The following is an 11,264-nucleotide window of genomic DNA, read 5'->3' on the forward strand; positions in this document are numbered from 1 at the left end:
CCAGCATAAAAGAACGCCTGTCATCATGTACCCAGCATAAAAGAACGCCTGTCATCATGTACCCAGCATAAAAGAACGCCTGTCATCATGTACCCAGCATAAAAGAACGCCTGTCATCATGTACCCAGCATAAAAGAACGCCTTTCCCCATGTACCCAGCGTAAAAGAACGCCTGTCCCCATGTACCCAGCGTAAAAAAACGCCTGTCCCCATGTACCCAGCGTAAAAGAACGCCTGTCCCCTTGTACCCAGCCTAATTTAATTAAATTTTATTGATATTTTCTCCGATAATTTCATAGTATGAATATTGAATGTCGGTCATTGATTTTAACACAGCTTGCCGGGGTGAAGTTCTTGGTGAAGTTCGTAATAAATAATATATTGGTCATTTATAATAATTAACTGGTCATCTGTCAGGGTTGCGGGAGGCACTGCCTCCTGTGATGTCTTCGACCACCTATGGGACTGTTACGTCCGAAACACCAAGACTACCAATTCTTGGCCGAAATTTTAACTAAATCCTATCCTGTGAGTTTGATAGGGGTTTGCCTGAACAAATCAAGCCAATCGTGGTAGCAAGCTTTTGAAGCGCTGCATTACATGCAATGGGCAGAAACCTAAATGAACTTTGAGTACAAGCATGCCAAGTCTCTGCGCAAGTGTCCAGTCAGGGCATGTACGAATACACGTACATTTGTACACGTTCATTTGTTATCCGTTATTATACGTTCTTGATCATTCCACCACGTATAGAATGATCATTATAAGATCATAATGAGGGAGCAAAATAAATCTGTATTAATTTCGGGTGTATTTCCAACCGTCGTTTGCCATTTTCATCTCATGCACTATTCTAGTGCCGACTGTCTGCTCGTGGTAATATTATTCTGCCCATTAACGAATAAATAGTACACATAAAACATAGAAAGGTGAATAAAAAAACACGCTTGTTTCAATTTAATGACGTAATATTGAAACAAAATTTATGTCATCACAGCGACATGTCCAGCTGACCTGTTCTCATAACAAATTACAATTAATGCTCAACTAAAAAAAATAAATGAAGTTATACTAGGAAAAAGGCCCCACTCAACATTTGAGGACAGCCGTTATACTTTCATGAGCTCAACGTAGATCCAGGTGTACAGTCGGCGCGGCTGTACGTCCAGCACGCGGTACTGCAGCGAATTGAGTCCATCTGAGGTGTAGCTGTTCTGGCCCGAGCGCAGCGTTTCAACCCTGAGATGCAGCATTGCTTTGAGTACAGAATATTTGAAAATAGATACCTTATTATATGTATAGTATTTCCTGGAGGTCGAGGTACGATATCGCTTCGAGTTTCGTGTCTGGGCATTAAGCTGCAACATAATACTGGGCGCATCGACTGGAGCCAGAGCAAGAGGAGCCAGAGTACTTGAGGCTCGAGCACAAACGATGCGTGGGAATGTCACTGATTCGCAACGAGAGTTGCCACATTCAAACATAATAATTACTTACAACAGTGGTAATGATTAGCAATAGTTTTGTTGGCGTCTTAATTTTTTAATTCTATTATCGAATATAGAGCCTACGACATCAACGTGACCTCAAAATATCACAGTTTCCTATGCGAAGAACCAGGTTAAACTCAGATTTCTAAGCGAATAGCCGACCACTGCGATGATTCCTAAACGTTTCTTCACTGTTATTGCACGTACAAGTCCGATCTATGCCGATATCATGTTTTCATGAAGCTATTTATTAACTATTAGTATAATTAGGAAAAATGTTGAAAATTCATAAAAAAACTATCGCTGCAGAAACTTTGAACATGTAGATGGAACTGTAGGTGAAGTACTTACCATTTATAGATTTTATCTACGCAAGCGCGTTGTACGTGTAATAATTTTCTCGTATTAATTTTCTAAATCGATCGAAACATCAGGCATTTCTCAAACAGCTTCGGCCGCACCGCGAGTGACAATAATAAGTGATGACCAGCGCTCGGCCGGAGCTTGTTTTTGTTCCTAAATACTGCTGGCCATTCATGGGTCACCTGATAAGCGTCTGTTGTCTGATAGACAACGGAGCTACAGGGATTCCCTTACATGCAACACGAGCTCGACGACAGAAACTGGCCGATGCAAGATGTAAGCGTGGATTTCACGGCATTGTCCCAAACGAATCGCACTCAAACTTTGACGCCCTGTCTAGCTGAAATTCATTTATTTTGTTTGACATTTAGGTAAACATGTTGGTGCAAACCTGTGAGGATTGGGTTTCTCCTTCTCGTGCCTGATCATAGTGTAGCGCGAGATGTTGGCGGGGTTGCGGGAGATGGACAGCCCGTGGTATTTAATTCGGTTGGCCAAATCATCATCTTCTGCGCCCCAGCCCCAGAACTTGTTGCTGAAGCCGTTCACTCGCTGGAAGTGTCCCACTGAGATTGCGTTCACGCCACCAAAGAAGTCTTCGTATAGTAGCCTAGAAAAAATATGTTTTTGAGAAGCAGTTTTGTCAGCTGATGAATTGCGTGAGTGGTAATATCATTCGAGTCTCCACTTTCTTAGCCTATTCTAACTACTCTTCTTAGACAGATAACTACCTACTAAGTTGTAGCCTCTTAATTCACTTCTGATTCATGGCTTAGATGACGAGACTCGCATGTAATTCATGCTGTAGATCAAGGTACTCATGCACTTGTAATTCATGCTTCAGATCGAGATACTCACATGTAATCCATGCTGTTTATTTCGAGCCCCACTCGTAATTCAGGGTGTATATTTCGAGACTCACTTGTAGTTGAATGTGTTGTAGGCTGCGCTCAGATGCAGAGGTTGCTCACGACAGGCGTACAAGTTGCGGTCGTCTTCAGGCAGCAGGTCGATGTCGTGGAAGATGAGGCACTCGCAGGGCCACAGCTTCACGCTCTCCAGCGCCCCAATGTTCATAAGCATGGCACGGTTGAACGATTCATTTCCTTAAATATACATTTCATATAAACGTGCCATCCTAAGTCCCGAGAGCATAATGTAGCGATAAGTATACAAGAAAAGATGGTCCATATGGATAAAATGTTTTGAAGTGAATTGCCTGTAGACTGAGAAGAAAATGTGCATTTAAATGTTCAGTGTTAGGTATAAAATAGGATCGTGCTACATGTAAACTACAGGTTCGTGCTACATGTAAACTACAGGTTCGTGCTACATGTAAACTACAGGTTCGTGCTACATGTAAACTACAGGAATGGCCACCTTCTGCTCTCTATAACCTGTATGGGATGATGACGGCCACCTTCTGCTCTCTATAACCTGTATGGGATGATGATGGCCACCTTCTGCCGTGCCTGGCATTCCTCCGGCCGCCATCGGCCCCCCGGCAGCAGCTCGGGGTGACGCCGCTCTACCTCCGCAAGGTCTGCTGAAGAAGTGTTTACAGCGACTGGTCCTCCTGTAATGCAGTTTAAGGCTTAATGACACCTTCAACTATGTTATTTTGTGCTGCAGCCTCATGTCAATATACCATCACTTATTGCCCTAGAATTTCTTAAAATCTTCTAATCATTTATTCAATGGCTCATCACACTTCCAAAGCTCCTAATCAATTTTCCAAGCCTAATAACGTCATCAACAATTAAATCCAACTCGCGAATTTATACCGGTTTTATACATTTCAACAGCATCCGGTCACTCAGATCATACAGTCATTCATTTTTTCATGTTCTGTTAAAAACGCCTTCATTTACTTCTGCATTTAATTCAACCGTGTACCATAATTAAAGTTTGAACTTTCAGGTTTTGCACAAGTATTTTTCATATTATTCTTACAAACGTCCCTTTGCGAAATTTCTCGAGCGACAGCCTCTAGATCGTTATACCATTTTAAGCGTCACTATTGGAATCCATATCAATATATCGACAGAATTAAGTGAGAAATATCAATTTACTTTTCTTTCTTGATGTTTACTTCAGCACAGCAAGAGTGGCAAAAACCTGCTCCGGCCGAAGACACAAACTAGAATTGGACGCTGGAGGCGGGTGATGTTACAGGGAACTAGGGTAAGGAATATAAAAGTTACGGAAGATAACGACAGCTCACAGTAACTGTTACAAAAGAATATGTTTACTCCAACAATAACAAACAACCTGGGTGCGATTCACTATTAACTGTCGCGTATTGCTGCACTGTCTGCATGCACCCTGAAAATCATCACTGTAACTGTGATGATGTATTATAACTCCTTTCAGTTTCACAATCCATTGATGAATATTCAGAGTGCTACTCTTACGTAATTTATTTGATCAGAAGGCATATTTGTCCATATAAAACAAATTTTAATATTGTCAGAAAAACGATTAGTGAAAGAGTCGTGAACAACGTTAAGATTGCCAAGAATTTACGACAGCCCAGCGCTCACCAAGGTTTGGAGGCACAGTTGGGCAAGTCAGCGGCTCTGCGCTCACTGAGCTCAAGTTCGGCTCTCCGCTCACTGAGCTCAAGTTCGGCTCTCCGCTCACTAAGCTCAAGTTTGGCTCTCCGCTCACTGAGCTCAAGTTTGGCTCTCCGCTCACTGAGCTCAAGTTCGGCTCTCCGCTCACTGAGCTCAAGTTTGGCTCTCCGCTCACTGAGCTCAAGTTTGGTTCTCCGCTCACTGAGCTCAAGTTTGGCTCTCCGCTCACTGAGCTCAAGTTTGGCTCTCTGCTCACTGAGCTCAAGTTTGGCTCTCCGCTCAATGAGCTCAAGTTTGGCTCTCCGCTTACTGAGCTCAAGTTTGGCTCTTCACCTGCCACGTGGCCCGACTTGTTATTGCTTGTTTTATCTAAGTCTCCCTCGGTTATGGAACTTCCACTATTGTTTACGCTGTGACCCATTTTGATGTCATTTATGCCAGTCATTTGAGTGTATATGGTGCGGTCGCTGTTGTTCTTGCCGCCCTCGAGTCTTGCTGACGCGTCACCGAGAGTCTCGCTTGATGGCGGGGGAGAAATCTTCTCACTGCTGCGATGCGAGTCTCGTTCCTTTAAATATAACAATCATGTCACGAAATACCTAATTTCAACTAAGGCAGTGAAGAAATAATTCAAACCAACTCGTAACATGAACCCTCTGACCCCTTTTGTTAACACTCTCATCGTCTGAAAACCTGCATTCATAATTCACGATTATTCTCGGCCCAATACTATGAAGACTAAGGAAATGAGACTTGTATGTGAAGCCGCACCTTTGTCAGGGACTGTTCGCTGGTTATGACGGGCGCAGTACTGGAGGGTTCTACTGAATATAAGGGAGCTGTAGTGGCGTAGAACACCACCAACAGCAGTAGCAGCAGCAAAATTCTTGAACGTCTGACATGAACACCGCCAAAACAATGTCTGAAAATCATACCAGTTCTGGGATGTGGATAGGAAAATCTTCAAGACTTCCAAAATTTTCAAATACTTTCATGCCTTGCTTGCGTGGTAGCTTGTGGGAAATGTAGGATAACACATTGTTGGGAATAGAGAAATATTCTAACCAGTATGACAGTAAATCAAAACTACCTAATATCAGTTCAGGCAAGAACATCTATTCGAAATCCTCGAAGCGAATAAATTTCGTCGCGGAGGACCGAGTTCAAGTAGAAGTTTTCAGATAAGGTACGCTCCATATTATTTAGATCCATATTTATTAGGTTTTGTAGAATAGTTGAAGACGCTTGATGCTTTTGGACTCATTTAAAAAAATTAAATAATTTTTTAAATCAATTCGAATACTTCTGGTAACCGACCCTCAGTAATGTAGCCGTCACTATACCATTTTTTGAAGGAATTACACAAACATCCGAAATAAAAATGTGTATCCCTAGATGTCAGGCCGTGATGTCATCAGCGACTATTACGTCACCTTCTGTGACGTCACTATTCGTGGGTCACCGCGTATATAAGCTCGGTGAGCCGAATGCCAGTCAGTCGTGGGTAGTCAGTCGTAGACGACCAGTCTCAGTCTTAGGCAGACAGCCTTCAGCTGCAGTCATGCAGTTGACTCTAGACTCCGGCACTCATTCTAACACGCAGTGTCGTAATATTCCTTCTCCGAAAGTATACTGCACATACTATGCTTTCATCCTGTAACTTCTATTAAGTGTATCCGTAAACTACCTTTAATACTTACGCTTAGATACACGTCTTGTCATTATCCTTCCCCTGGCAAATGAATATTTAATATGTTATTCGGACAATTATAATGAACCCAAACCCCTCAGGTTTATCTACAATAGATCAGACAGATCCCTTCAAGATTATGACTGTCAACCCAGAACAGAGTTATTCTTAACTTTGACACTAGATGGATGAATTGACTTAAAATACAAAAGCGAAGAAAACTCCACAAATTTCCAGCATATATATCTATTGAAAACGCTTCGGAGTCTAGCTCCGTCGTCAGTTCGATAAATCAAGAACACATATACAATCAGAAGTTAATAAAGTTTGGATTCAAAAGAAAAAAATACAGAAGTTAAAAACCTAAATATACAAGCAAAGGGCAGAATAATAAAGTAAATACCTGTCTATTCACAATTTCTAGTGGATTAGAACTAAAGGCTGCATTTAAAGTAGGCTTCTATTTAAAAATATACAAGGATTCCAAAATACGCAGGTCGGATGCACCAGAACTAGAAGCTAAAACCTTAAAGTTAGTGTCGGACACTGGAACGTTACACTGTTCGGCGTGAGTGCGCACAGCCGAATGAGGAGGGCACGATAGTAACTGCCCAGTCCTATAACTCCTCCCACTATATATGCTCAGCGACCCTAGAGTAACGATTGCGTGACGTCATTCCAACATACGCAGATGCACATCTAAACTAGTGACGATCAAGAGGATATCTTTGTACCTAAAAACGAACCCTTTTTTAAATGTATTCACCAGTAAAATCAGTAAAATATGAAGATTAATGTTCGGAGAGTATTTCATAAACAAATCTCTTAATTCTCTTGACATGGCTTCGGACGCATGGCCGAAGAATGGAAGAGAAAAGTAAACAACGTTTCTATTATCAGGCTCTGGAACAACTTCACTGTATCGCTTAGACATGAATTTCTTAATTTGGGTGAACACCAAGCCAGAAGGAAATTCATTAAGCGAGAATATTTTGCGCAAAACGCAATATGAATATATGGGAATATATAATGCAAGGAATACATATTGCGCAATATCTACATATTGCGCAATATATAATTGCATGCGCAATAATAGAAACGTTGTTTACTTATCTCTTCCATGCTTCGGCCAATCGTCCGAAGATATGTCAAGAAAATTGAAAGGTTTGTTTGTAAAATTCTTTCCGTACATTAATCTTCTTTTTTTACTGGTGAATAATCTAAAATAGGTTCGTTTTTTAGGTACAAAGATATCTTCCCTTCTCACATGCGATCGTCGCTAGTTCATAAATTTAGTTGTGCACGATGTGCATCTGCGCGCGTTGGAATGACGTCACGCAACTTTTACTCTGGGGACTGGACAGTTACTATCGCGCCCTCCTCATTCGGCTGTGCGCACTCACGCCGAACAGTGCAACGTTCCAGTGTCCGACACTGACTTTAACGTTTTAGCTTCTAGTTCTGGTGCATCCGACCTGCGTATTTTGGAATCCTTGTATATTTTTAAAGAGCAGCCTACTTTAAATGCGGCCTTTAGTTCTTATCCACTAGAAATTGTGAATAGACAGGTATTTCAGGTATTTACTCTATTACTCTGCCCTTTGCCTGTAAATTTAGGTTATTACCTTCTGTATTTTTTCTTTTGAATCCAAACTTTATTAACTTCTGATTGTATTTGTGTTCTAGATTTATCGAAGTGATGATGGAGCTGGACTCCGAAACATTTTTAATAGAATTATGCTGAATATTTGTAGAATTTTCTTCGCTCTTACATTTATAGCGAATCTGCGAATCAAGCAATCTAGTGACATTAATGCTTGGATAAATTAATGTTTACATGTAGCAAATGAAATATTTTCCTTTATTACACGAGTGGATGATGACAGCTTCACCCGATCACTATTTCATCGAGAGCAGCAGTTAATATTGCACGCTTCCACATTCTCGAATCCATGCATTCAGGAAAGTGCATGTGATAAAATGGTATGCCTATGCATTCATTTTCTGCAATGGCCTAAAAGTACGACCGCGTTTTTGATAAGTTTTTGAAAGTGAGGTAAATGACCTGCAAAGCCTGCAAGACCAGGTGCAGCACGAGGCAGAGCAGCGGCTGCAGCCTGCAGTGCTGCCCTTAGCACCTTCGGCTGGCAACCGTTTCCGAAATGGCACGTCTGAAACGCAACCAATATGTCAGTCGAATGTGTCTTAGCATCAGTAAAAACTAAGGGAAACTACGAACGCTAACTAAAGTATCGGAATTGAATTTCATGCGAAAAAAGCTGAAACAAATATATCTTAATGACACATTTTTCCTGCTGAATCAATGTTATTACAATAACTGTGAAAAAAAAGTCGACAAGATGTAAGCTTGGCCTCTAATGTGGCAAGCGTGAGAGCAGTGCTGGATTGGAGCGAATATTTGTGCAAAGAAACAACTAGGAAGAGCATATAACGTAGCTCACCTGCACCTGCAATGCGTATCATGGTAGGAGGCAGCTGCAGGTGCAGAACAGAAGTGGCGGCAATATGAACTTCTTGTCGGGCCTCTTTCCCTTTTTCTTATAGCCTGGGATTCAGTTCCATAATTATAACCAGATCATTTTATATTAAGTGAACATATATGAATAAAATAAACTTAAGCTTCGCTTAGCTGTCGTGCATAATCAAAGAATGTCTATGTTGGAGAACACTGAAGGAAATAAGCAGATAATGAAAAGAGCCAGCTCGTCAGCCAGAAATTGAGGTTTCCTGCAACTCCCTGAAGAACTCACCTGCTTTTGTATGTATTCGTTAAGTAGACTGTGGCGACGTTAATTGTGGTGGCGGTTGAGCGCTTTAATAATATTGGAATGTTTAACGGAGATGTATTGTATTTTTATATCAAAAGAAATAGGTCTTGAATATTATATATTAGAGACAAATTTATTTGATCCGATGTTCCTGTAACTTTATGCCATCAGTTCATCACTGCCGGTAATTGGTTGGTTCGTCTCTCCTTCAATACTAGGGATGACCGTAGCCAATACACACACGAGTTGTAAAAAATAAGGGAAGCGCCTAGCATTTTGAGATCATGATATTTGAACATGTTATAAACAATCTAATTTGAGGTATTTTAATGTTTAAACGTATTATTGTTTATCATTGCTGTTAATCGATATTTTATGCTTTAACAGATATTTTCAGAAAATTTTATCGCTATCTCCTTATACAAATAGCAAACCTCTTTGAATTTCAAAGAGGCCAAAATTTTGAAGCCCGTATGATAGGTGCTATTGTGACGTAAGCTGCCAGAAAGCTTGACGTTTCAGGAGGTGCAGTCTCAAAAGTAATGACTGCTCTTGAAAGATAAGGAAAAAAGTCCCGAGCAAAACACATTTCTGGCTCAAAGTATAATTTGTCTGAGCGAGACGGCCGGTCTCTAAATCAAACTGCGAGTGTAACCGGAAGCCACGACTCCTAAAATTACAACAGACCTCAGTGAACAGTCAGTTCCCGTACAAACTGTTCTTCTGATGTCTCTCCAATGTTTGCCAAAGCTTTTCATTCGGCAGCAATAGTTTTTGTGAATGCACGTGCTTATTATAAAGTATAGTTCATACCTGAGGCGGAAAAATCTTCATGCCTTCGATTTTCACGTGACAATGGTTCTGAAATCACCAGCACAGCGTTATATTATGTACGTAGCTACTAATCTTTAATGCAGGTTTTGTTATGGAACAAAGTAGTTCTTTTTAATAATTTTCAGATGATTTTTTGAACAATTTTTTAAATTACACTTTGGTAAGACTTGCATGTTCGGCTATATAATGTTTCCATGGAATATCTTAAAATAATCTTACGTCGTTTGAATTTAAATTATTTGTTATCAGGCAGAGCAACCGTATTAAAATTTAGACTTTGAAATTACTTAAGTACAAACGGTAATCGGCTGTCCCTGTTCTTGATAATTCATGCAATTTTAGAATCCCAATTCCTTCATTCCCGACTTTTCAATTATCCCTAATCCGTAAATAATAATTAAGTTTCAATAATTTTTACCTAAATAAAAACATATTTAAACTCAAATTTTATATAAAAGACAGGATTCCTATAATACTCGCGTTGCAGAAACGGAAAACAATTATTTTGCGTCCTTAAAATTTCAATTTTTGGTACAATCCTTTCTCTAAATTCTTTACCATTCTCCAACTATGAGCGGAATTTTCAGGTCCGGGTACTACAATATACTAATTACAATACAATAGGCATACAATAAGTATTCAATAATTCCAGCTCCCACATATACTATACTGACACGATAGGTATCCTGAATGCTCGCCCCAACAGCCCCTATATACAATATATCGGCACGATAAGTATCCTGGATACGCGCCCAACAGCCCCTCTATGCAATATTGTGAGAGATTGCAATGGGATACTGTAATTTATCGTTTAGAGTTTTGATGCACCTTTGATGCGACCTCGATTAGATGCGCTTCGCATTTCTTCAATGTATCCGAATCCCACCACAGACGTGCGTGCAGGTATTGTCTAGTTATTCTTGCGATAGTCATGTTTACATAGTTATATAGGTGACTATGAATATAATTACTTATATCAGTCTGTAACTTATTTTTGCCAGTTATGCATTATTTTCTGATTTATGAAAGTGTCCGTATAATTTGTTTATTCATGCATTTTCAGAAAGGCTCCGAAACGAGTCCAGAGTTAGAAGAAGTGCTAAGGAAATACACTGTTTATTCATATGCATTCTCGTATCATCATTTGTTTATCATTAGTTATCTATTAAATGTTTGGAGAAACCGAGAGTATGTTTGCTTATTTATCGAATAGTCCCCAACAATATAAAGGCACGATAAGTATCTTGGATACGCGTCCCTACAGCCCCTAAAATATCCCGACACGATAAGTATCCTGGATACGCGCTCCAACAGCCCCTGTATATAAAGCGCCTTATTTTTATGTCAAAACCAAACTTACTCTAAAACACGCATTGTATTTGCGGCGCCAGGTTTGAAACACACCCTTATACTCGTACTCAATAACTACATAACTATTATCATAAATTCAATTAATATCATCATGAACCTAAAAACTGTGATAATAAACGTTATAACTTCGATCGTGAACTTCATAACTGCG

General features: G+C 40.1%; 3 protein-coding genes across 3 annotated transcripts in view; all 3 read right to left on the bottom strand.

Annotated features, from left to right (window-relative positions):
* LOC108675725 (beta-1,4-N-acetylgalactosaminyltransferase bre-4-like) overlaps positions 1–1,024 on the bottom strand; it is a 3,523-nt gene extending 2,499 nt beyond the window's left edge. Inside the window, 1 exon segment of the mRNA XM_018163749.1 lies at positions 1,015–1,024. Within this exon segment, the coding sequence (XP_018019238.1) occupies positions 1,015–1,024 (10 nt within the window).
* Positions 960–2,940, bottom strand: LOC125178228 (beta-1,4-N-acetylgalactosaminyltransferase bre-4-like). The gene is made up of 3 exons (XM_047881493.1): positions 2,776–2,940; positions 2,245–2,463; positions 960–1,239 (listed from the first exon to the last, which is right to left on the bottom strand). Exons 1-3 carry the CDS (start codon positions 2,934–2,936, stop codon positions 1,110–1,112), a joined length of 510 nt encoding a protein of 169 aa, XP_047737449.1. The 5' UTR covers positions 2,937–2,940; the 3' UTR covers positions 960–1,109.
* Positions 2,941–3,283: 343 nt separating this feature from the next.
* On the bottom strand, positions 3,284–8,989 carry LOC108675726 (uncharacterized protein DKFZp434B061). The gene is made up of 6 exons (XM_018163751.2): positions 8,891–8,989; positions 8,582–8,685; positions 8,185–8,290; positions 5,201–5,351; positions 4,397–4,997; positions 3,284–3,429 (listed from the first exon to the last, which is right to left on the bottom strand). Exons 2-6 carry the CDS (start codon positions 8,601–8,603, stop codon positions 3,284–3,286), a joined length of 1,026 nt encoding a protein of 341 aa, XP_018019240.2. The 5' UTR covers positions 8,604–8,685; positions 8,891–8,989.
* Positions 8,990–11,264: the final 2,275 nt, after the last annotated feature.

The sequence above is a fragment of the Hyalella azteca genome, unplaced genomic scaffold (genome assembly GCF_000764305.2).
Source record: "Hyalella azteca isolate HAZT.00-mixed unplaced genomic scaffold, Hazt_2.0.2 contig8077, whole genome shotgun sequence".
Lineage (NCBI taxonomy): Eukaryota > Metazoa > Arthropoda > Malacostraca > Amphipoda > Hyalellidae > Hyalella > Hyalella azteca.

What these genes read in the sequence shown, in the direction of transcription:
- LOC108675726 (XM_018163751.2), bottom strand. Translation starts at nt 8,603, where the DNA reads ATGATACGCATTGCAGGTGCAG. An exon ending in GCGAACAGTCCCTGACAAAG is followed by an intron (nt 4,998 to 5,200) that starts GTGCGGCTTCAC and finishes TTATATTTAAAG; the next exon opens with GAACGAGACTCGCATCGCAG. An exon ending in AACTGTGCCTCCAAACCTTG is followed by an intron (nt 3,430 to 4,396) that starts GTGAGCGCTGGG and finishes ACTGCATTACAG; the next exon opens with GAGGACCAGTCGCTGTAAAC.
- LOC125178228 (XM_047881493.1), bottom strand. Translation starts at nt 2,936, where the DNA reads ATGCTTATGAACATTGGGGCGCTGGAGAGCGTGAAGCTGTGGCCCTGC. An exon ending in TACAACACATTCAACTACAA is followed by an intron (nt 2,464 to 2,775) that starts GTGAGTCTCGAA and finishes TATTTTTTCTAG; the next exon opens with GCTACTATACGAAGACTTCT. An exon ending in GAGAAACCCAATCCTCACAG is followed by an intron (nt 1,240 to 2,244) that starts GTTTGCACCAAC and finishes GCTGCATCTCAG; the next exon opens with GGTTGAAACGCTGCGCTCGG.